Genomic DNA, 25,985 nt, shown 5'->3' with positions numbered 1-25,985 from the left:
CTGCTACTGCATGTGGTGAAGGCTGAGGCGATGACAAACTGTTGAATTATATGAAGAACATCATATGTCCCATTAATCACCTGCTGGATATATCTATCTGTCAGTCCATCCATAAATCTATATTTCATGTTGTTATTCTCTGGGGTAATGTTATTAAATCGTTGTTGGCATTTCATCTGGCAACAGATGAAAAGGCGTTATCTCAGAGAACAGAGAAGATCATATGTGATAATGATTTTAATCCTTATTAAATAAGGCTTAAAGGAGCCAACACTAATTTTCTGGTCCAAGGTTGTTCAGGAGAACAAAGCAGCGATGGATCGGAGCGGCTTGCAGAAAGTTGTGCAATAACCCACAGTAACCTCTACATGACATTACACACCCATCATGAGGTGGCGTGTCACTGTCACACAACAATGTCACCTGATTTTGTCTCAACAATTTGAAAGTGCTCTGTCCTTGCGGTTAACATAGAGCAATTGTTTTTCTATTGGAGTCCTTCAGATGTTCTGTTTTGATGTTGATATTCCGACAGCAACAGTAGCTATGAGGTGGGAGCTGCAGTCAGGACTGGTTTGTCCACTATACAGCAAGAGACATTTTCACAAGACTATAAGCATTTTAAACTTTTTGATTAGCTGAAGATCTTTTTCTACACTTATAAGGGGTAACATGAGATAGAGAGTTAAATATATTCTTCTTGTTCTTTGATAAGACAAAAAACAAAAGAGTGCATACTTTACGAAACCAATCCTGTCAAACAAGTCACGATCAAATGGCTGCAGGTAAAAAGATTCTGTCTAGACAAGCAGCAACTTACGTAAGTTTAAGTTTCCCTGAAGTAGTGGAAAGTTTCTAGAAGGGAATGATTTGCCTGTGTTTCACAGTGAGAAATCATTAGTTTTAATTTTTTCATTTGGTTAAAGGGTCAGAAACTGGAGTAGCATTGTTTTATTAATATATATATATATATATATATATATATAAACGAAATGAATATATTATGCTCATCAGGTCTTAAAAGCATTATCAATGTATAATTTTTGGAGCTTTTTTTAATCCCTCTCTCAATTGTCAAGTTATAATAATTTTACAATTTTGTCACTATCTGTGAAATTCAACTGTGCTTTGTTAATTCAAAGTTCAAGTTCCACTCAGTAGTAGCACAAGTAAGCACATAATAATATATATATATATACTATTTAAGACAGCAAAGCAGTTGTAGCCTTTCTCTGCTAATATTAACAAATGGATCATGGACTTGTTCTATCTGATCGGCGTTTGTCTTCCACGTGTTCACCACGGGTTTGTGTCCCAACTGTTCGTCACTTCACTGACTATAAAAACTCGTAAAAATAACAGGTAGGCCTACATTCTTAGATGCGTGCACAGCTAAGTGAGTGTCTGTTGCTTTGTGTCCATGAGCCATTACATGAGCCTTTGGTCAGTGGTTTTAGATGCAACAAGTTTAGTATAGTACTCTTATACTATTATATGTTTAACTGCCTTGTTTAATCATACTTATATGTAATATAACAATTAACTGGGAGTATCATCACGTTGCTTAAACATTTGAAGTTTTTAAGATTCCACTATTCAAGAGTGCTTTCAGTTTTGGCTGGGCAAGACACCGACTTAGAGTGGATGAAGGTTTGAAAGGAGAAATATTTCGCGACATAGTCATCTCAGATTACTTTTAATAGTTTCTTACGTACACTACGCTATTTAAACATATGATGAGGAATCATTTTCTGATCAATGTAGGCCACAATGTCTCTTCAGTCCTAACTTTTGCGGAGTAATTTGTTTTTCGCACCATATTTTTATTGACGCTTGATCTGGTCCAAAACTTAATCATATGGAGATACCGAACCAATTCATAATCACACCAAGTGTGGTCAAAATCTGTTCATGCTTTGTTGAGCTATTTTGTGTACACACACACCCATCCACCCCCCCCCCCCCCACACACACACACAAACACACACACACCTCTGTGCTCCTGTTCACAATTGACATTTCCATCCCAATAGCTTTGAGACTTCATGTGCCCTCATCCCTTTTTTATGTGTGTAAGAGAAGACCATGCCCTACTTTGCTGCTTTTACATAACAAAACTGTCAAAAGAGTGAGTGTTAAATGAAGATTTTGCGCAATCAATCACTTTGTGTGATTGGTGATTCCCAAGCTTATAGGTTAATCTGTTTGGTTTGTAATTTGATATAAAAGCACCAGCTTGATATGATTCACTCTGTTTTTGTTTGCCTTTGATGTTGTGCTCCTGATCACTTGGCGTACGTAATTGACAAATTCCAACTGGGAAATTTGCGTCTTACTTTTTCTCACCCGGGGCAACTGAAAAGCTTACCCCACCCTGCCTCTGATTCTCTGATCTTGTTATTCTCACGCTAACTCTACATATAATGTCTTTTGACATGACTTGTACATGTCCTCACCATATTATTGTAACTCAAGTATGATTTACACAAACGCATCGGTGTCAGTAAAGGCGGAACAATTCAGTTGTAATCAAAACAGGTTTTGTTTGTTTAAGAATCTGAGCACACACAAACACACACACACCCTCTACCGCTCAGACGACGCCTTCAAAGGACATTATGTATCCATGTTTCTAAGAGTCAAAGATTACACGTCTTATATATTTTATTTAAATTACACAATTGTGGGCTGATTTTCTTAACCAGAGAACTGTAAATAGCTTTATATGATTAGCAGGGAACAATGCATGGATCCCGATGAAAATATCAGGGGATATTCAGCAGACTGATTTCTGTGCGGTCTGATTGAATTTGTTGGCTCATGTTTTGGCCTTGGCAGAACAGTGTTTTTGTTCTCCATGAAATAAGCTGACAGCTGCATCCAGAAAGGAAACGGATGAGAGCTGTAAGAGTGAACCCGGTAAGTCGTTGTTGCTAGAAGACTGTTGAGCCGAGTAACAAGTTCAGTGATCATTGTCTGTGGCAGTGTTGCAATGAGTGACTAATGTCACAAGACACATAGTTATCACCTGTTGCTGAGGGAAAAATATTCCTTCTAGAGGTGTTAAGTTATAATGCTCTGTAAAAAAAGTCTTTTCATTTTTGATAATATCCTCATTAAAAGGTGTTTTATTCCTGGATTCCCACAGGCTGCAGACTTACAGAACTAGTGTCAATAGCAACAACTTAAGCCCCCAGCAGACGTCAACACGTCTGTGTGGTTTCTCTCAGACAGAAATGGGTGTTAATGTTCAACTGCTCTGTAATGTATTGTTATGAGACACAAGGCGTATGTGCGAGTTAGCATAAATTTGTGCCGTCTAAAAGAAGACGGATGTGTTGAAAACAAGCCTCCGTTCTTTGGAGGCGGAGGGATGAAAAGACAAGTGAAAGGGGCAAGAGGTGAAGAAACAATTCTGCCACCAACTGGTCCATTTACTGAATTTCAGCTCCTTTTCTGAAAGAAAAAAAAATAAACACTTCCAACCATCCAGGCTTGAATTATGTAATTTTTTTCTGTATAGAAGTAAGTTCAGCACGGAGTTTCTTGAAAGATGGTCTGTGTTTGGCATCGTACTGCCAGCAGCAGCTCATAATCCTGGAGATTTCCACGGGGCAGCCGTGAGGAGCAGGCATGCGGTATCCTGAAACACATACAACATCATTTAAAAATGTTTATAAAATACGTTTAATATAACTTTTAAGGCCCCGCCTGGTTTGGGGCACCCTTATATCTCCGAGCTGCTCTCCCCCTGTGACCAAACACGCGGCAAATCTATCATCGGTTCCTAAACCCCTGGACTTTAGGAGGCCTTGTCCCAGGAGATCAGGCGCTGAATTGATCTCCCCTTTAAAAACACTCCTTAAAACACATTTGTACAAATACGCTTTTAATTCTTAATTCTGATTCTGTTACATTTATTTGGTTTTATTTATTTAATGGTGGTTATGATGATTCCTCTCACTTTTGTCAGTGTGTTTTATTCATTTAGTGTATATTTGAAATTGGCCCCGTTATTTTTCTCTTCTATGTCTCTCATTGTTTTGCTCTGTTATATGTAAAGCACTTTGTATCTTTTTTATTTATAAGTACTATATAAATGAAGTTATTATTACTATCAAACATAGAAGCGCACATGTGTGGAAACATGTCTCAGATAAGGTGTGAAACCAGTTTGAAGGAGCAGGGATTATCTGAACACAAACACGCGGACAGTTTATTGTGAGTGTTTGATATGAGCATGCACCTCTCTCCACTTCTTCTCGTGTCTGCTGGTTGCTCATGCTGGTGTAGGGCGACATTCCCATGGAGAAAGCCTCCCATAATAAGACCCCAAAGCTCCACACATCACTCTCCGTGGTATAGCGACCTGAACACACCAGCAGGGGGCAGCATTGACAAAGGCACAGACGGGTCACTGTCAGGTTCTGATTGACCATTTGGCAGAAAGAAAGAGGGTAAGTGTGTATGGCTGGGACTGGGGGTCACAGGGGGTTAGTGGTGTACCGTAGTTCAGGGCCTCGGGAGCCGTCCATTTGACTGGGATCTGTCGGAGGCCGCCCTCTGCAGAGTACACGCCATCCTCTTGCTGACGGGACATCCCAAAGTCACTGATCTTCACCACATTGTGCTCAGCAACCAGACAGTTTCTAGCTGCCAGGTCCCTGAAATCAGAAAGAAAGAGAACAGAGCGAGAGAAGGGGTTTTCACAGAGGCTGATGAAAAGATGATGAAAGACACAGAACGTGATGCTGTGCTTGAAGAGAAACAGAGCAGACGGCACCGGAAGGAGTGAGAGAACAGGCGTTCTGGTCATGTCTCTGTTGTTGTTGCATATGAAGCAGTGTTGGCATGCGGCGCTGTACAGGCTGAGCAGCTGATCCGTCCCTGCTGGGTAAATCGTACAGCGACCCAGTAAATGAGCCGGATGTCACAACCTCATGTCTTCTCCTCCGGAGCAACAACAACCTCCACCACTGTGGTGCTTCACCCGGGGCAGGGGGACTCATCAAGATGGACTCCACTTCCTGAGATCCTCAGCTCCACTCAATAACTGACAAAACATCCTGCAGCTATTCAAGTAAAGTACATTTAAAGTTGTACTTGAACACAATAGGTGAATGTATTTACAACTTCAACCAATGAGCGAGGCCATGTACAAATCACTTTGTCTAAACACCAAGTTGGTCGGGTTGTTAGACAAAACCTAACAATCCGTACTTTAGAAATTATACAAAACTAGAAATGATATGTTCCTCATTTTACATTAAACAAACATTTGTCCCTAATAAGACATAACAAGTCGAACGAAGATCATATCTTTTCAAATTTGGTCTCATTTGATTTAAAGTACGCTTTCATACATCTAATTAGCGCACTTTAAAATAAAGTGATTGATTGGCAGACCAACCTGTGGATGCACTTCTTGCTCTCCAGGTACTCCATACCAGCCGTTACATTCTCTATCATCTTGATCAAAATCTTAGACGTCAGACTTTGACTCTTCTGTCGCAGGAAGGAGAGAAAATCACCACCTACACACAGACACACACATGTAGAGGGATGAGGGCACGTTCCATCTTGAAGCTGTCGGGATGTTAATGTGGTGTCTGACAGGATCCAATTCACCTTGAACAAGCTCCATGATGATGTAGATGGGCTGTTTCTGTGTGCACACTCCTATCAGCCTCACAATGTTTGGATGCTCGTACTGCTTCAGGATCCTGGACAGGAACACAGAGGTGTGTGTGTGTGTGTGTGTGTGTGTGCTTGTGTGTGTGTGTGTGTGTGTGTGTGTGTGTGTGTGTGTGTTTGTGTGTGTGTGTGTGTGTGTGTGTGTGTGTGTGCATGCCTGCGTGCGTGTGTTTGTTTGTGTACTAACCTGGCCTCCATCAGGAACTTATTCTTGTGCTCTGGGGCCAGGTTCTCTTTACAGGTTTTCACTGCTACAGGAGTTTTATCAGAGCGTAAGGAACCACTGAACACTTCTCCAAAGTTTCCCTGTGTCGCACCAACAACAACATGATCAGCTCCAGTGTTTTTAAAACTTTCTTTTCTTACTCATCAGAGTAATAACTAATTCAACATGAGACAATATCCTCGGTGAAATGTTCCCAGAAGTACAATTTTATGCAGATGAAATGGGAAATAAAGATGTAGATAAATTCTAATGGTTTCTCTGGTGTCCACACTGACCATAAAGAGATCCCGTCCCAAAGTAATATCAATGTAAGTGATTTACACTACATCTGCATCTACAGCACATCCTCTTATGTTTAAAGATGATTTCGTTCAGCTGTAGATAATATGAGACAGCCGGAATTACACAAAGTGTTTACCTTCCACAGTTAGGGTTTTCAATTATTATTAAAATGTCCTTTTTGTATTTCCAAGGGCAAATAGCCACAACAAAGAGATGGTAATATAAAGTAGAATTTTGTACAGTACGATAGAAACTTTGAAGATATCCCTCTTTATATGAATTATTCAACCCACTGAAGACTTGTGACAGCTTAGAGCACAACTACAGAAGATATTTTACTTTGCATTCTGTATCCATCACAAGAGAAGAGCTCTTTCAAGCCAGAGGAGGATACAGTGCAACATGTTTTAAGTGACTGTGACTCATTGTGCATGTCGTCTTTGTCCTCTGGCCAAAAAGTTTCATGCAAATATGTTGAAAACATTTTCAGAGGGAAAAACACCTGTCTCTTTGTTATCGGTGGAATCCAAATGTAATGTTTGTGTCTGCTCACTTCTCCGTCAACAGATGTCAAGCATACCCACCCGTCCAATAAGCTGTCCCAAGATAATATCATCATGGTCCAGAACCCACTTGTCCTAATGGGGTTAAAAAACAAACAATGAGAGATGTGTTGCTCTTTTATGTTGTGAGAGCAGCAAAGGACAGAAAAGAAGAGAGACTAGAGAATATAAATGAAAGCTCTAGACTAACAAAACAATGGCATCGCATTGGGCCCAACAGTTCCCCCTCAAATTAAATCAGGCTGCACCAAATAATAAACACACAATGTATCAAGTATTAGTCTCCTGAATTTGCCTGATTTTTTCAGAAATAATCCATGAATTATTCCCCAGGAAAAAAATAAAATTCATTTGACAATTAATTAAAGAAAGTGAAAAAATACCTCCTGGATAAGTCCCCTGATCAGGGATCCACACAAAAATGTAAATCCCCATAATCTAAATCATTTAATATGAAAGTAAATACATGTTATAAAAGGGTGAGGTTTAGCCTAAGGTTATATTTGCGTTTGGTTAAGGATAGAGCTTAAACAATTAGTAACTATGCTTACTGTGTTTATAGTCAGTCTCAATTAATGTACGACAAATGAATGTCCTTTGAAGTTGTGTGTGGTTTGTGTGGTAATTAATGTATAATGGTTACAAAGTTCTAGAATGTTGATTCTCCAGTTTCTCGACGTCACTCCTCTCTCATTCAGCTCCCTGAGCACACTCTGTTCACGTGTGTCTGGAGGAACTTTACTTGTCAGTGCTGAGCTTCTCTTTTCTTCCTCTCTTTGATGGACAGTGTCAGCTTGAGTCTTCAGAAACCATCCCTGCTGTGCTTCAGAATCCTAAGGTCACCTTTTTTTAAAGCATGTGAGGGGAATGACAGAGCAGTTTCAGCAGCAGCCCTCCAGCTCCAAACTGCTGGGTCTAAGAAGAGGTGGTGCCTAAAGTGGTTCAGAGCTTCTAGCAGCCAACCTACAAACACCAACCTCAACATGCAGCTCAGTAAAATGGATGTTGGGTTGGCGGAGGTGGTGAGCACCTGTTGGCCCTCTGCCCTCACTGGATCTTCAGTTTGCCCGATCCTGCGTCACCAGACACGACATGGTCTGGTCCATACAGGAGAGTGTGAGACAGGGCTACACCCAGGGCGTCCTGCAGGCAAGACTCCACTGCTTTGCACCTGAAGTTCTGATCAGTATGGGTCAGCAATACTGCAGCAGAGAAGATCTGCAAATTATTTGAGCCTCAGACAGACTACACGCAGTCAGCAGATGAGGTGGCTGTAACCACCCCTGATGAGGACATAAACCAAGAGCTTGGTCTGGAGGAGCACCCTGTACCAGATTCAGCCATAACCACTACTCCACCAGCTCTTACAGCCACCACTACTGAAGACCAGGAGTCTGGTCTGGAGGACACTGATCCAGGCTCAGCCATCTTTACTTCTCCACCACCTCCAGCTGAGCCTGCTTTGGTTTCAGAGGGTGAGTGTCTGTGTCACAGCAGCAGCACTGAGATGCAGACGGAGAGTTACCTCAGTGAGGCCTCACCTAAAAGTAAAGGTGGAGTCAGAGGCCTCTTCCGCCGGATTACAAAAGTGTCTCCCGCTGTTTCCAGCTTAAACAGGAAGATTAACAGCTATTCCCTGGTAAATGGTTTGCTACCATTTTTCAGCGTCTTTGGTTATCAAGGACAAGCAATGGAAACGTTTGATATATTCAGATAGTAACTTATATCTATATTTATATTATATCCATCCCTGTGAAGATATGAAAGCTAAATACCTTGAGTACAGGTGTCCTCAGCACAATGTCAGCCCTCTTGGTGACGGGTTGTTGTGAGGACAATAAATGATGGATCAGCAGCGGGACGCTGGGGAACCCCTGTCCGTCCAGACGGTACAGATTCTACTGACACACAAACAGAGCAGCATGTACAGAAGCATACTGTTTTGCAATCAAACAGGTGGGAGACTAACATGCATCAACATCATGGAAAAAATCATAAAATGATTGCTTTTTAAATCTTTAGATTGATTAAAAATGAACCAATATTGAGCCAAATTTGTGTTCACTATAAACATCAGAACTTAGTTTGCTGAAAAAAATCACAGACTAAAGTTATTTTTATAACTTCCTCCTGTGTAACCACAAAATACTGGTAAGGAAACTGTATGACCATATTTACCGAACACAAGCTTTCTAATCTAATAGGGACACCCACAGTGTCCAGACTTTATCCCCATGGAAACCAACCAAAGCAAACTTTAAGTGCTAAATCTTTATAGGAACTTCTGCAACAGAGCTACGACAAACTTTCCAAACAATTGTTTCCGTTCTGTTGTAGAAAAAACACAGAGTGTGTTTGTCAGATCGACGAGTAAAGATTTAAGATTTAAAATGATTCATTTCTACTTAAAAAAAAAAACGAATGATTTATTTGTTCTAATCTTACATTTAAAAAAGACTGAGACATTACACACTAAATTCCATTGGGTGGACAAATTTAGCGTTTTTTTGACCAGTACTGTATATGTGTTTAGATTTACTCACATCCGTGGTCTGGATTAGGAAATGCTTGCAGGATCCGTCCCATTGCACAGAGAGCACGTAACCCTGTTTCTCTTGACTCTTCCTCACCAAGAAGTCTCCATCAGTCTTCAGCAGCTCCAGGACCTCCAGCCTGGGGATGGCTCCGTGGTACCAGTCCTGCTGCCCCAGAGGACAATCCACATCCAGCACCGGGGGGAGGACTGGAAGCACCTGAAGGCAGGAGCAGGGAGAAGAAGAATCCTTAAATGCCTCCATGAATAATGAAACAATAAGAAAAGATAGAGGGTGGTTATAGGATGATTCTGCAAAGATTATACAGAGATAGTTCAAAGAAGATTCTGTAATCCTTTAAAGTCTCACTGCATCACCCATCATTCCTCCAGGGTACCACTGAGCAGGGAGTTTGAAAGAGGGAAGTAGTTCACACTTCAAATAATTTAGACTTGAAGGCCAACACATTATGGACATTAAAACATTATTTTCCCAAAATGATCTTGTAGAGCTTACATGCAGTCGTTTTGATCTCTCTGAAAGTTTAAAGATGAATGAATGACAGCACAAGGCCTTTTCCTGTTTAGAGTTTGTGTGCATGACAGTCGGGTCGAGGCTCCCTGTGAGCTAACATCTGTCTGCAGCGATAAACCGACAACCTGTGGACCGGTAGGTTTACTGCCTGAGAAGTTAACCTATAGTTTTAGAATGGGCAGAATTTCAATAGTAGTAGCTCGACCGACAAAGCTGACCTCAATAAATCCCGTGGTGCCTTCAGGAGCACGCAGCACCCAGAGAAAGATCATGTGCCTGAGTCAGCTGCAGCAGACACTTTCACCAAAACATGATGAATTGTCTGCTGTGTGGTTTGAGGGAAGAAACAGCTGCTGCAGTTTGATTTAAGAGCAGGAAGGTGTGAGATGGAGGAGAGGAAGTGTCCTACAACTGAAACAACTGTCCCTCCTGTCAGCAACACACACAGAAATACTATAGATTCTGGTCAGTGTGTCCAATGTGATCTCACACTATCAAATATAAACACTTGTTTTACAGTGTTTGGTGTGTAACTGTTTAACGTACCTCACACTTTAGTTTAAAAAGGCCACTAAGATTGGTGATGATCCCGTCCATCAGGAGCTTGGAAGGAGTTGGACCGTGTTCCTGAAAAAAAAAAAAAATGAATCTCATTCTATCAGTGTAAAGATACTTGCAAGATTACATCCAATGAATTGGTTTGTTCAGCTGCACTTAGGTGTTCAGAGGTAGAGAGCGCAGGGATATATACTAATTCACCAAATAGTTTATTGCGTATATTTCAGAATGTAGCTGTTTCTAGTTCCATCATCGCATGTAGCTCAGGACTTGGAGTTGTGCCACCTCACCTCTGAGAAATACTGTCAACAAATGTGTTTTGGTTTAGAAGAAGTAGAGAAAGAATGACTGCTTTGAGGGAGTGTACAGGAAAACCACAGGGAGATTAAGCAAACTCTAAGACTTTGACCAAGTGGAAACCTTCTTCCTGTGAGGCGACAGTGCTAACCACAAAAAAACATGCTGCCCTAAACATTGTTTATATTTTAACAGCTCTGACATCTTTATACTTACATAAAGACTGTTGATGTGTATCAACAGTAGTTTCAGACGTCCATGTTGGATCATAGACGTCTGAAACTATTCTTTGTACCATGACCTGTTTATGAGGGTAAATACCACACATCTGGCTCTCTGACAGAACTAATATGATTAGGGAGGAAACAAAGCGTGTGACAGGGAGAACATACGCTGCTTGAGTTGGATGAAAGTGAAACGTTGTCTGGGTCCAGTCTCAGCGCAGACGGAGGTTCTCTGGAGCCCAGCTGGTCCAGTTTCTCCTTCAGAATAAGTCTCTGAGCCTCCAGCTTGGCCCTCATGCCCTGAGACAGAGCGACCTGCTGCCGACACCCCTCCAGCGCATGTCTCTTGCTGAATTGGTAGACCCTGATTGAAACAGAGCAGCTGTATATCCACAAGGGTAAAGTATAAAGGGATGAAAAAGTCAATAAAACAACACAAGTGACACAATCCGAGAGCACAGGAGCACAAAAAGAGCCTGTCTGTGCGAATACGTCTGCAGATGCTTCCTATTGATTAATGAAATCAATGATGGGGCTTCTTTAACAAGCGCTTAGTTAACCGGTGAGCGTGTAGGAGCATTAAACCTCAAATAACCCAAGAGCCTCTGAAATCCTAAACCACAACCGAGCAGGGACTTTCGTTGTAGAGAATCTTGTAGCTACAGTATCAACACAGGGCTCAACCACCATCTGATCCCCACCAACCCGAACTATCTCTGTGGACGCTGTTGTCACCTCTGAGTTCCTGTGCAGCACACACACGTCACACACTGCAGCCACAGCCCCGTTATGAGTCACTTAGCAAGTCCCTCTAGGGCAATCTGGTTAGATCTGAAACTATTCATCAGTTGTCAGGAAATGAATCAGCCAGCGATGTTTGCTCGGGTTATATATCAAAACCAACGGCGAAGGTTCTCAGATTTCAGCCGCTCAGAAGTGACAATATGCGGCTGCTCTTTGTGAAATCCGTGTGCTTGAGTTTTTGGATGTTTCAAATAATCATCTGTTTCTTCCTAAATTTTGTTAATCATGTTTTAATTAGTCCAATATGACAATGTTGTAGGATTTGCAAATTGACAATGTCAAAGAGAGGGGCTTTCTGGGGCCCGAGGAGTCTTTACGGTAGTTGCCTATACTTTACTGTGAAAGCAATAAAGATCTTCAAAGAACTCCTAATGCACTGAAGTCTGGACGTGTTCCTCAGTATTTCCAGAGGGGCTGTTTGTGGATGTCTGGTTCAGTTGCTCCAAACTTTTTCGACCAGCCCCCTAGTGAAATGTCAGAGTGAGGTCACGTGAGAATACAGCAGAAACATTTCCAGAAATTCACAGAGAGCGAGTGGGTGTGATGAGGACGTTTCTAATACACAACAGATGCGAAGACGCCGACAAAGAGGTTCAACGTGATTCCAGACCTGAATGTTACAGAAATGTTCCTGTTGCTGTCAACGCCTCGGAACCGGGACAATTTCCAGAAAATGAGCAAACCCAATATACCTGGCTTTTTATTAGGGTTCTGAAAACAGCTCTACAGACAGGAAGTGATATCAGTCATATCATTTAGCTTTTCACCAAAGAGGGGGAAAAAGGATCATTCTACAAAATGTCTAAAACTATTCCTTTAACTTATTTGCCGACCTCAATCAATCAAATTTAATGTTTAAAGCCCAAATTCTCAGATCCCAGTTTGTCTCATAGGGCTTTAACAAGGTGTGACAGTGTTATTAACCCTCAACAAGAGTAAGGAGAAACTCCACAAAAAAAATCTTAGAAAATTACTTAGAAACCATGTGAGGGATCCCTCTCCCAGGATGGACAGAAGTGCAACAGATGTGTAATGAAGAAGATCAAAAGAATAAGGGTATTTATAGCGTTCATTAGAATAAGCAGTTTGAAACGTAATGGGAGGTACATTAATTGATGAATTATTGTCAGTAATGGAGTATCTGACATATTGCGTATCAAGTAGTCTTGTTAAAAATGATTGTCCATGATCAGCAGCCACCACGATCAGGATCCAACACCATGATCCGATGCAGTGAGACGTCCTCAACATGTTCAGACTAAAGAAAAGTTGAGTAAACAAAGATGAACAGAGGATGATGTGATGTAATTCAAAGTTGCAGAGGAGTTACTTTGTAGTGAGAAGAGAACAGGCCAGACAGCCTTCAACTTGCTTTGCAAATAACATCATTATCAAATTCAGTGTCTAAATGTTGCTCTGAATGCTCAGGGACACTTAGCTGCAGAATCGAACATGGGGCCGTGTGGTCCTCCCACATCCGCTCTAGTGCCGAGCCACGTCTCCCCACAGGTCCCACAAGGTCAAACTATCGAGAGCAGAGCGCGACAAATCCATCCGCTCATTTCTCGAACCCCACCCCCCACCTCCACTGTGTGTGCTCCCCAGGGGCCTCAGCAAGTTGTCGGGCTTTTGCAAATAGCACGCGTTGTTTCAGAGTGTGTCCTCCAGGAGCTTGTTAATGACTCGTTCCCTCCCTCGGGACTGTGAACCTCTAACACCGTCACACGGCCTCGCCAACCAAGACAAACAAGGGGATTGAGCTCCATATCTCAGACCATATGACTGCGTTTTAATTCATGAGGCACTTACTGCCCCCAAGAGAAAACACTGGCTATTAGCTGTTGCCGAGCCAAGAGCACACTGAACTCTCCAGATGGAAAGGCCTTCCCGCATGAGAATATCTTCAGTAATTTGTCTTTGCTGTAAAGCTCTGAATACAGCGTCAGAGGATGAGTGATTCTGGCTCATGTCTGAGGTCCACTCACCTCTGGCCTTTTTTGACACCTTCCAGCTCGGCATCCAGCTCCAGGTCCAGCTGTTCAACAGAGGTCTGCTGGGAGCCCAGAGTCCGAGCCAGGTCCAGCAGCTCCCCTTCCACCGCAGTGAGTCTGGGACAGAGGGACGGGGAAGTAACGTGGTGAGAGGAGGAAGATGATGCAGATCAGGCAGAGGAAATAGGTGGCAGAACAGAATGGGGGAGGGTAAGAGGAAGATGTTTAATAAAGGAAATTGGAGTTCAGTGATGTGAGTTTGCAGTGTTTTCTTCTCACTGGTGCTGGATGGTCTCAAGCGTGAGGTCGTTCAGCTCGATCTCTTTGGGGTTCAGCTGCTCGCTGTCCTCCAGAAGACTGCAGTCAAACTCTGCACAGGCAGGAATCTCCCCCACAGACCTACACACACACACACACACACACGCACACGCACACGCACACGCACACGCACACGCACACGCACACGCACACACACACACACACACACACACACACACACACACACAAGGTTCATGGCACCAGTGCTCTGCGTGGTGGACATCAGATGTTGTAATGTGTGTCGCTGTCGACCTGTTCTGTTGAATGAAGCTGTCGTATTCAGTCTGAGGATCGATGGCCGTCAGAGCAGAGGAGATCTCCCTGTGGATCCTCACCACCTCATGATGGAGGAGAGTGGAGATCTCAAAATACTCCTGCAGGATCTCCTTCCTGGTTCACAGGTCAGAACAACACGTGTTACACTTCAACCACACGGTGTTCACCTGTTCATTGACTCAAACTAATGTATTTACTTGTACTTTAATACAATTTTCGTGTATCTGTACTTTACTTCTTAAATTAGATTTATTTTCAGGTACTTTTTTACACAAAACAACAAATATCTGTACTTTTTTATGCCACTTTTATAATGCACTGCGTTATATCTTCACATTGTTTTTTTTTATATGGTTAAAAGTAATCCTTAACGAGAGGGAAACTCAGCAGCATGACAGTCAAGAGGAAACTGAAAGTGGTTTGTTGGAGGCAGAGACTCAATCATAACGATGTACAACTTTTACTTTTGATACTTTAGGTATACTTACAAATAACTGTATGAGCCACATTTATGTCCATATAAATTCACTTTATATATTATTATTCCTCAGATAGTGCGGGCAGACGCTCGTTATACTGGACTCTTGACAGGAAAGACCTGCAGTGTCATCCTCAAGCTCAATAGCAGATAAAGTTAAACTTCTGCATTTCATTTTGAAATGTTTTGTTTTGCAATAAACTACAGTGAACCTGAATTTGGATTCATTGTTCGGGGGATGTCCAGGCTGCCAGTCTGACAAACTGCCCCTGCACTCTCCATGTGGTGACACAAGAGGACATGGGGGAAACGGAGGTTACGGGTCAAACCCATTCTTAAGATGTTGTTCCAACAAAGGAAGCAAATAATGTGCAACTTTTTTGTGTATCTATTTGCACTTTTATTTAAATACAAAGTTTGCAATACTTCTCCACCACTGAGTTTGATGGAACTTTAAACTTTATGGTTACCCCTGGTGAAAGTGTTCTGCTCTCCTCCAGAGCAGTAGATGAGAATTTCCAGGTCAAGAGTCTGCGCAGTTGATTAATGTCGATCCTAACGTTCTGTCAGAGCCTGTCACTTGTTCCAAAAAGCTGTGAAATGTAGGACGGGACCTTATTATCACTTTATTGCTTCTCTCCTTTCAGATGATTCGTTTTTTTCGTTTTTGGATGTTGAAGTAAAAAAAGAGTCAAAATTCTCTCTCTCAGACAAACACACACACACACACACACCCACACACACACACACACAGACACAAACACACACACTCCGTGGGTTGCGTGTGATCTTACAGTATGAGCACCATCTCCTGCTGCAGAGAATGCAGTGCGCTGAGCAGGGCGGGCTGGATCTGACTGTAGTGGTGCTGATGGTAAACCTGAGCAGCTCGCACACACAGCACGTACTCGTTGTGTTGCTCGTGAAGCCTCAGCAGAGCTTTGACATAACGCTCTTTAGCCTTGTCTCGCTCTTTATCTGCACACATGTAGGGGAAGAGGACGACACAGCATGAGACGGGTGTGAGACACATATAGACTGCGTGGGTTATGTATGTGGTTCAGCGGTACATGTGATGAATTTACCTTTACAGGCCTCCTGGTGCTTCCTCTTTGCCTGAGCTGCCTCTCTCACTGCCTGTCTGTAGCTGCTCCTCATTCGCTCCAGCTCCGTGTGGGTCACCTGCAGCATCGCACACAAACACACGCACACAAACAAACACACACACACACACACACACACACACAACAGCACCTTTCACAGCACGGAAGATATATGACTGTGTTTCAAGTTTGCGACGAAACAAACCGAGACACACAGGAAGTGGACAGAGGCCTTAACCACAGTGGAACATGAAACATGAGAGAGCCATGAGGAAATGATGTGACATTGGCTGTGTAGCACTATTTGTTATAGTATTTGTATTTGTTCAAAGTATTTGTCATAATTATTTCTTCACGGCACCTGAGTTATGTGTGGTCATTGAATTCATATATATCAATGATTAAAGTGAAAGGTTGTGTTAGAATTTCACAAAGCAAATGAATTCAGTGATATTAACCAAAGTAAATATGATTCAATCGGATGTTAGTTTAGTGTGTGTGTGTGTGTGTGTGTGTGTGTGTGTGTGTGTGTGCCCCACACCTTGCTGAGCTCCTGCCTCAGTAGATTCCACTGCTCTGCGTAGGTTTTGCGGAGCTGCTGTTTGTCTCTGATGAGCAGCGTCAGTTTGCTGATGGGACCGTCCAGCAGATCCTCGGAGCGTTTCTTCATCACCTGACTGAGAGCGTCCGTCTGAGCGACCAGCACGTCCCACGACTGACAGACACATGAAAGGTCTATTAGACCGGATTAACAAACCTCAGCCAGGGCCGGTCTGTGGCCCACACCTTGGATTCTGGATTAGTTTCTTGTTTGTGTAGTTCTACAGAATCTCATCTCATTGATAACAATGACTGCCAAGTTGTTATGTCATATTCTCCTGCTACTGGTGGCTATTAATGGAAAATGGTTTAAATTGCTGTCACATTTATGTAACATGTGCAGACACAGCTCTGAGGTAAAGGAAGTGCTACAACATCCGTTCATTGGTTGTAACTCAGGAGTCAAAAGTCCGACATTAGCTCTTGTTACTCATTTCATGTAGATGTGATGATCAGATACAGACCTGAAGTTCACACAGACAAAAAGAGAAGCAGGAGAAGAAGAACTGACGTGTGAGGTGATGACTTTTAGCTTCATGTTATTTAAGTATATTGTGCACATTTGTTTGTGTTCTCTGTAGTGTTTTTATGTGGTTTTGGAAATGAATATATTTATCAATTTTAAGAAAAACAGAAATGTTGCGATTAGGGTTAGTATACTTCGGGCTGATGAAAGTGTAGGTTGGCTGCAAAGTTATTTCAGCACCTAAACAGATTGTCTCTGTGTCTCTTCCTCCACTGATCAGGGAGCAGTGGGATATTGACGGCCTCACCTTGTTGAGCTGGCTGATGTAGTCCTGCCCTGCGCCGAGCTGAGGTCGCTCCAGCTTCTCCACCATGGCAGCCATGTGGTGCAGCTGCACGGAGAACTCCCGCTCGCTCTTGGCCCGCTGACCCATCCACTTCTTCATGACCTCCATCAGATGAAGCTCTGAGTCCAGCAGCCGCATGACTGCTGCATGAGCCTGTGGGCACCGCAGGTCGTCCCCGAAAGCCATCCTCTGAATATTTAAACTCTCCTCCCTGCCAGGGATTTGTTGTCAGCAGTAATTTCGACAGCTCCTCTGTGTTTTCTCTCGAGACGCAAACTGAGCAGTGCCAGCGATCGAGAGCGACTATTTCACTTTGACCACCGAGCGCTTTCATTTCCTTGTGAGAAAAAAAGGCACATGTGAGAAAACACTTCCTCGTGTTTGTTTGAATGTGGTTATGCTCATTATCAAAATGTTGCTTTCAATTTAGGAACAACGTTACTGGCACTGTGATTCAAAAGCTTTAGTTCAGTTTCCACACGCAGGTTAGAATAACCACAGACACGCATCAGTCACTGTGTGCATCAGAAATATCAGACAGTAGTAACTACTTATTTCAATTTGCACAGATACTGTGCTATTGTTACATGCCACATGCACTTTACCTGAGAAATTCAGTTCCATAGTTATGAAGATGTTTCACAGCTTTGCACTCCATCTCTAGATGTAGCTTCGCCCCATTCTATAGCATGAAAGAACTAATTCATTCCACACTTATTTTGAAGTATACTTTTTACTTTGGTCCATGTCCCATACATTAACATGGAGAAGGTGGGTGTTATGGCCTGTACTGCAGCTATTACACTAGGTGATGATTGAGATGCCGTGGTTTCACTTTCGGGGAGCAGTCACATCGGCCATCTTTATATACAGTGGCTGTAGCCTCGCATGCTGAATGCAGGACTTTCACAGAACTTGGATTTTTCCATTGTGTTTTACAAAAGTAAATTATGGAAATTAGCTAAATTCTTCTCTCACCACATAGAGTTGAAGTCAAGTATTGTGTTTAAAAGAGACATATTGTGCTCATCGTTGGGTTCATGGTTTTAATTTGTGTTGTTACTTGTAAAGGGGACACATGCTCTTAAAAGCATGTGTCCCCTTTACGTGTCTGGTTGGCGGAAAGGCTATTGGAGCAATGTTTTCCCCAAAGGGAGTTTGATGCAGGTTCACTGCTGAACCCAATATGTTACTACACATACAACAAAGAGGAATTGATTAAAAAAATATTGCTTCAGTGCTATTTACCTTTAGCAATGGCCGCTGTGCTCAAACCTTCCCGAGATGCTGTTTTGTTTTCTCTCAGGTCCACTGTTCAGAATGTAAAAAAGTGCTGATGGCGTTTCTTGCATAAAAGAAAAGCTTTTAATTTTCTCTTTACCTCAGCGTGAACCCGGTCTCACGTCATTACTTGTATTTATGACTTGGTTGGTGTTGGGAGCAACTTCTGTTGTAAACCCATTGGCTTAATTACACCAGCCATACATCATCAGATACTCTCATTATACAGGCCGGAGAGAAGAAGGGACAGAAACACAGAGACATCCTAATGCAGCAGTCCCTGGGGTGCGTTCACACACCACAGCAGATACACTGAGGCTACAAGCAAAGACTGTGAGGTTGAAACAGAAAGATATCACAGGTCATGTCGACCTTATTCTAATCTTTTCAATCTAACTTATGACATCGCAGGACTGGGAGTTTATTTTAAACTATTTTAAACCATGAAAACCAGGACCTTCAGGAAAAGAGAATCATTTTGTGAACCCCTCAAAGAAATTAGGAAAAAAAAAAACATACTTTTACAGGTGACTGATTTTTTAATCTATTTTATACATCGTGACTCCTGAGCACTCACACTGAAGAGTGAAAAGAAACGTCAGCCTTCGACCTAGTTGGGTGTTAATCTGTGCAGTCGTTTTTTCAAGTAATCCTGATAACTCACTTCCTCGGGGAAGATAACATTTTTGACCCGATGATCACAATGGAAAAATTAATAAATGAACAGCTCTCGAATTTCAGTAAACTTCCTCCACTACACACAGAACTTCATTATACAATTGAGGCATTATTTGCTTGATGGGGCCTGTAACCTTATACCGTTTTATTTTAGTATGTAAATAAATAATCAGCATTGCAGCAGATGTGTTTAAAAAAAAAAAAAAATTGTAAACCAAACCTAGTTTTAAATTGTTAATAAAACAAGTGTCTGCTGATTATATTATATTACTCCAATAAGATCTAAGCAAATAAAGATAACATTTTTTTTTGTTTTAGACATTGATTGTATTTTGTATGTTAGAATTATATCTGTAAAATTATGAGTAACTTTTACTCAATTCAGTTGAATCGAGTTAAAAGTGACGGAACGATTCCATTAAAATATTCTAAAGTTTAAAGTAGCAGGGAAATTAAACAGTTAAGTGAAGAACACTAAAATTATACTCAAGTATAATTTTTGCTTATCTTGTTTGTCAGGGGGGATTTTTTGTCCACGAAACACAGAATAACCTTTCATGCAAATCCCACAGTAGTTGTTGGTTCCACAAAAGAGCAAACATTAGTTCTTTCACTTTTCATATAACTCAAATTAAACTGTAGAAACTTGGGCTTAAAAAAGATGTTCAGTGCAGGGCTTGTACTTAATATTGAGAGTGTTTACTTTGTTCTAGTACTTTAAGTTAAGTTGTTCCATCACTCACTCTACATTAATACCACCAAGTAAAGATACAAATTCTTCAAGTGAATAAAAACACATTCAAATTTGCATAGATCTTTATTTTAGTAGAATCTATAATTGACATCAATTAAATAAAGAGAAAAAGAGCAAAAGAAAAAAAAATCCTTAAATTACAAGAAAATTACACTGCACCATTCATGTATACAAAAATAGGCCTTATTTTAGAGTTATGTCCCATATAAGATAGTCATTCTTGTACACTATTCATATGTCACAAATCTGTAAGGTACTGTGTGCAGCCACAGGCCAGGAACCTCCCAAGGAGGCGGCAGGTGGTCAACCGTGTCGTCTGAGGCTGCTCCACCAACCGCCCCCTGTCACAAACTGTTTTATTTATACTTCAACAAGCATGTGCACACACACGGACGCACGCAGATCTGATTCAGCCCTTAAGTTAATGGAGATGGGATACATTCTGCCTCCTCCCTCCACAGCTGCTGTACAGGGTGTCTCAAATCAAAAAGGGCAGAGATGACAGGATGAGATCAACGTAACGCTTTGAACGCAAGCGAACGGGTCGATGGACTGTGACAACCTGAAAGCAAAACGCGTCTAAGCACTACATCACACAGCGCTGAAATAATTGTCTTTGGTTATGCCAAAGATATTGCTCAGATCAACTCTTTCCGACTTAATACGGCTCACCTCCGGCTGCGTCCTGCGGGCGGACAGCAGCTCCGCACGACATGAATCAGTTCATATAAAGACTGTGTCTTCTTTTCTTTTATAATCATAGACAACAATTTGCAACGAGCACTTTTTTTTCTTAACATTCCTGTGACTTTGTATATTAACAGGCTTCACACTCCAGTGCCAATGGAGAGGTTGCCTTATAATTAGGAGCAGCTTTCTGGCACGATTAGAGAACCTCTTACTCTTTTTTAGTGTGGCGTTTCCATCACGTTCTTGCAGTGAAAGGAGAACGCTGACTGCTAATGGTTTCTCTCTCCGTGCTCTGGAAGCACTCGCTACTTAATGCCTGTCTGCCTCCGTGATATTCTCAAAAGTTTAAAGACACTTGAATACTCAGAGTTCATCAGTTTAAAGTTTTCAGAGTTTTATCAAGCTGTAGTGACGACAACATGATGGATAAATGATTTCATGTGTGCACTTCTGGAGAAACTGTCGTGTTTCTGGAAGCAATAAGAATCTCTTCTAAGGGAAGATGTTGAATATACAAAAGCTGACTGGACTGAGCATCAATTATCCATAATAATGGCATCAAACTGGTAGAGGTCCCACGGTATTGTTCACCTAAAAGGGCAAATTCAGAGTCTCCAGACTTTAATAAAAATAATTTGCGGAGGCAATTTTGTTGCCACAACAGATAATGAGCAACATTATCTGTTGTTTGCACACTTAACCGTGATGGGAAGTCAATCATATTTGGTGTCTCCAGTCTGAGGCTGCAGTTATTACATTTTTGAACGAGTGTCTGTCTTAAACTGGCGGTAATCAAAGCCTAAATGGCAGTGGGCACTAATGTACAGCACACAAACAGTATTAACTTTCTCTAAGGCCACATCCTCTGGTTGGTTTCCAATCCAGTTTAGTGATTTCTGGTGGAATCTGCCACGAAAAGCCAAATGTGCTCCACCTGCACAGGCCATCTGAGATGAATTAGGCTTCCTGGCACAATGTTGTGTTTGAGAGAAGACACACCAGCTCTTCTCCATCCATCTGCACAGGACTTCTGGCAGGTTTAAATTTTCTTTATTCTCTGCTGATTTTTTAAATATTTTTTTTGTCTTTGACCAAACTTTTACTATTCAAATAACATTCAACTCTACATGCAGTCTTCATGTGTTTCTCCTTCTTTGAAGGCTTCCCAACACACGCTGTTACATTAAAATGGATTTGTTTTGTTCGGTTTTGCACCTCCACCCCAAAATAAAGGAAATTGATTGTCAGTGACAGAAGTGAAAAAGGTCTCAACCCCAAGAGGAACAGTCTGAGTAGAGACTGAGTGCGAGAGGTGAGGAAAACAAACGCCCACAACTATTTTACATCGATTTCAGCACTTAAAACGCTGGCCAACAAGATCTATGGGCAAACCCTCCATTTTCTATTACAAAGCCGATGGCTGCCCATGAGCGCTGATCATAAAGGCAAACACACACTTCAGGAGCGATAGAGGACTAGGATTTACACAGCAGCTTTACAGTTTCTGAATTGCAAATTGCTTGTTTCTCTTCTACAACACAGATTTGAGTGTTTTCATATCTGTCCTAAATATAATGTGACCTCTATAATCATTGAACAGCTCCTCTGACTGCATATGAAACCTTGCTGAATGATATGAGAGGTAGATAAAACGATGAGCAGCTGCAGTTTTGTATGCACGTCATCACCATGACAACCTCTCAGCAAGCTCCGCTGTGTTTCTACTAGCAATAATAATATTAATAATCAGCAATTCAACAAAGCAGAAAAAGAGATTTATGAATTCAATGTGGCTACACTGGATTAATCAATAGCTTCATATTTTAGATCATAACCTGCCCGGAAGAAAAATCACTCTAAAACTATCTTCCCTAAAGGTATAATTAAAAATCTCTCAGAATAAATAGTTCAGCATCATTCAGAATATAATTAATTGGCAAGTACACTGAGAGATGATCTGAAATTCAGATCAGATGAAGACTGGGGGGGGGGGGGGGAGTGCAGAGACGCTGACGGGATGCGGAGACTCGACGCAGGTTTTCCCAACAATATTCAAGAATTGAAGAAAAAGAGCAGGAGCCGTGCGATGAGGGAGGAAAAGAACGATTCACGTCAGAAGGCAGATTCATCTTTTCCTCACCTTTGACCACACACACACACACACTTTGAGTCATTGTGATATGAGCTGTGTATAATGGGTGTTTGTGGTGCTAATGTGCTCTGACTGTGGGGGAAAGCCTTAATGTATCGGTGCCATTTCTGCTCTGTCAAGAAATCAATCACAGGTAACTCAACAGCCGCCAGCTGCTTGGAGAAGCTCACATTGTTCTGGGTCCAATCGGCATCACAGCTGCTTCTCTCTCAGCCGCAGGGTGAGAGCACGTCAGACATTAAGTATCCCCTGAAGGGATTGTGCCTCAGGGTTGATAGAGTAGCCAATCTGCAATTCTCTGTGTGTGGTGTGTGTGCGAGCCCTCTGTGAGAATTTAGAGTTTCTTAACCACGATACGTTCTGTTCATTGAGAATCCCAGAAGGCAGGAAAATAGTGGCTAGTTGTTTGACTCAGTTTGTTCTGCCAGAGCTGAGAGATCGTTCCAGATCATGTCAACAACAGAAGAACTAAAGCACCCCCCCACACACACACACATGGAACAATGACTTTGTAGATAAAAACAGCGACTCAATGAAAGATGGATTTTGCTCCAAGTAAATACAATAACCGTCTGGTAATGAAAAGGAAGATGACAGATGACGTTTCCAGAAGGCTCTCAGCCTCTTTTGTTTCTCCGACTCTTGACACAGAATTTTAAATCACCAAAGTCTGGACATTTCTTTCTCACTTCTCACTGAAGTTTTTGATTTTTGAAATGCACTTGTAAAGCACTACGGATAAGAGAGGCTTTTCTGAACAGACGTTTGGACGTTAATGTCACCAAACAACACTGTGTGTATAATTATATTTGTTGTTATCAGTTGTTAAAGTTGTTGAAGTTCTTAATGTGACAGGAGCAGCTTTAGTTTTCTCTATAAAAGGGCACAACACTATTCATCAGATTTACACACTCACAGTCGCACAACGTCATTCAGACATGTGTTCGTTCTCACACAAACACTCATGTCTACTTTTCACAATCGACAATCTCCTCTGGCTACTGCACTGAGACTAAAGGAAAGAGAGAAATAGTGAGAAGGAAATAATAATCATTTGCTTACTGTAGGAAAGGGGAGCTGGAGGGGAAAATGGACTCTGCACAGACACTGGGAGTGATTGAGGGTAAGAGGAGGGAGAGAGCCAGTTTAATAGAAATGCGTTGATGTGTGAACAAAGCAAAGCTTGGGCTATCCCGAGCTCTGAGAGACAGCAGCTTCCCATCAGGTCTCCCACAAGCAGAGGGGAAGACAAGACCCCGGAGCGGGACTCATCTGAAAACCCAGGCGGACAGAAAAAGAAGAAGGGATGACTGTGAAAGGACAGTTACCACAGCCCTGAAATATCAGAGAAAAGGGGCCGACAGGATCTTAAAAGCAGGAGAAAGGGAGGGATGTGCGGGAGGCATTAAAGAGCACTTTGTGTTTTGATAAAGGCAGTCCTCTCATTGTGGACGTCAAACTCTTCGTTATCGGAGTCTGTGTTTACGCCGTCATCCCCCCACACTGTCGGAATGCCACGGTAAGACACCACCCTATTTCCCCCGAGGCTGAAACTACCCCCAAGACCGCCACCTCCCTCCAAAGAAGGCAGCTTGATGACGGCGCCTGAGCGCAGCTGCAGCAGCAGGAAGATGCCAGCGAAGGTGGCGATGATGGCCATGCAGCTGAGCACGGCAACGGTGATGGGCAGCTGGGAGCTGAGCTTGACCTGCGTGTCACGGTCACCCGGGCCCACTATAAAGGTGCCAGGGGACTCGCGCATGTATTGGTTTTGATGCAGGCAGGTGCCAGAGAAGCTGTCCAGGGAGCTGTGAGGGGGGCAGGACAGGCAGGCCTCGGGGCTCAGGCTGCTGCACGTCACGCAGGGCGGTGGGCAGGGAAGGCAAGCTGGGACGGAAGCTGGCGATATGAAGTTTCCCACTGTGTAGTTAAGGGGTTGGTAGCCCACTGAGTAGCCTGCCGGACATTCTTTCACACAGCCCTTCTGAAAGAGGTAGTCGCCGGCGTTGCATTCTGTAACACAGAGAAAGAAACTGAAATTAACAGTCACACTCATCTTTTCCCTCCTCATAGGAGTCAGGAGACATAAACAGAGAACCAGGACTCCTGCCCAGTCACTCATACCTCAGAGCACAGAAAACATGGTTAAAGAATGATAGCTGTGTCTCTGACAGGATCCTTCTGTCCCCGAACAAATACCGACACAGTGCTCACACCAGAAATTATGATCTATGTAAATGTGATCCTACCCTGCTAAAATTTCTGTCAGCTGATTTCTTAATTTTCTGACTTGACTTAAAAATGAAGGGTTTACTGACAACGTGTCCTCTTGTCGGACATCATTTAAGCTGTCCTCCCCTTTTGCTACAGAGCCAAGATGGCGAATATTGAGAATAAAGAGCGTCACTCTTTATGACAATTGAATGCATTGTGTACATTTAGTGCAGTGCGTGTTGCTACACTCGTCAGTTACGCTCTCAAAATAGCAAGTGTGCACTTGGAAATATGCAAATTGTCTGTGTAACACTTCTGTTTTCACTCATCCACGGGTCATTGTGAGACGGTTTTGAGGCAATTTCACTTTCATGTTGCCATTTCCACTTTTTGTTAGTGCATCACTTGCTTGCTAAAAAAAAACTGATGATGAAACGCTTTGCAATTGATTTGCCGAGACGTTTAAATGGACGGACCCATTTCCATTTGCAGCAGGTCCAGATGCAGACCATTGCCTGTAATAGCAATTAACAGACTCTGGCTGCCCGGGGGTAACAGAGCTGCAAACAGGAGGGTGAGGCAACACAGGAAGGAAAATGTTATTTACAACAGCAGCTTGTCAACTTGTTCAAGAACAAAGAAAATAAAGTCTTAAGCCCAAAGTTGTAAAACCCTGTTGCTCTACAGAGTACATGATCAGAATTGTTATGATCATATTAAGGTAACCCTCAGATGATTATGTTTATGACGTTTCCTGTCAGTATGTACATACTTCTGACAGCCTGTAGGGGTCAGACTGTCACTATTTCAGACAACCTGTAGTGTAGGTGGACCTGGCACCATTAGTGGGAGCTTTAGACCTTAAACTGGATTTGGATTCAGTAGGAGACTGCAGTGTGAAGGCAACATTAAATTTAGATGA

At 42.3% G+C, this 25,985-nt stretch overlaps 2 protein-coding genes across 4 annotated transcripts in view; both read right to left on the bottom strand.

The window, feature by feature from the left end:
• Positions 1-2,646: 2,646 nt before the first annotated feature.
• Positions 2,647-17,917, bottom strand: fes (FES proto-oncogene, tyrosine kinase). Its single transcript, XM_053415510.1, has 19 exons — positions 17,900-17,917; positions 17,256-17,631; positions 16,424-16,597; positions 15,865-15,961; positions 15,574-15,757; positions 14,278-14,415; positions 13,987-14,106; positions 13,702-13,824; positions 11,081-11,276; positions 10,380-10,460; positions 9,309-9,518; positions 8,541-8,663; positions 6,787-6,840; positions 5,882-6,000; positions 5,629-5,723; positions 5,411-5,534; positions 4,507-4,664; positions 4,247-4,369; positions 2,647-3,643 (listed from the first exon to the last, which is right to left on the bottom strand). The coding sequence occupies exons 2-19, from the start codon at positions 17,478-17,480 to the stop codon at positions 3,501-3,503; spliced, it is 2,487 nt and encodes an 828-aa protein (XP_053271485.1). The 5' UTR covers positions 17,481-17,631; positions 17,900-17,917; the 3' UTR covers positions 2,647-3,500.
• Positions 17,918-20,051: 2,134 nt separating this feature from the next.
• furina (furin (paired basic amino acid cleaving enzyme) a) overlaps positions 20,052-25,985 on the bottom strand; it is a 75,629-nt gene continuing 69,695 nt past the window's right edge. For all 3 annotated transcript variants that reach the window (XM_053415504.1, XM_053415444.1, XM_053415380.1), the window contains exon 16: positions 20,052-24,862. In XM_053415504.1, the coding sequence (XP_053271479.1) occupies positions 24,255-24,862 (608 nt within the window). In that variant the 3' untranslated portion in view covers positions 20,052-24,254. The remainder of the gene's footprint in view (positions 24,863-25,985) is intronic.

Source organism: Pleuronectes platessa, chromosome 1 (assembly GCF_947347685.1).
Source record: "Pleuronectes platessa chromosome 1, fPlePla1.1, whole genome shotgun sequence".
In the NCBI taxonomy this organism is placed as follows: Eukaryota; Metazoa; Chordata; class Actinopteri; order Pleuronectiformes; family Pleuronectidae; genus Pleuronectes; species Pleuronectes platessa.
The sequence above is the reverse complement of the archived record's forward strand: the minus strand, read 5'-3'. Positions and strand labels throughout refer to the sequence as shown.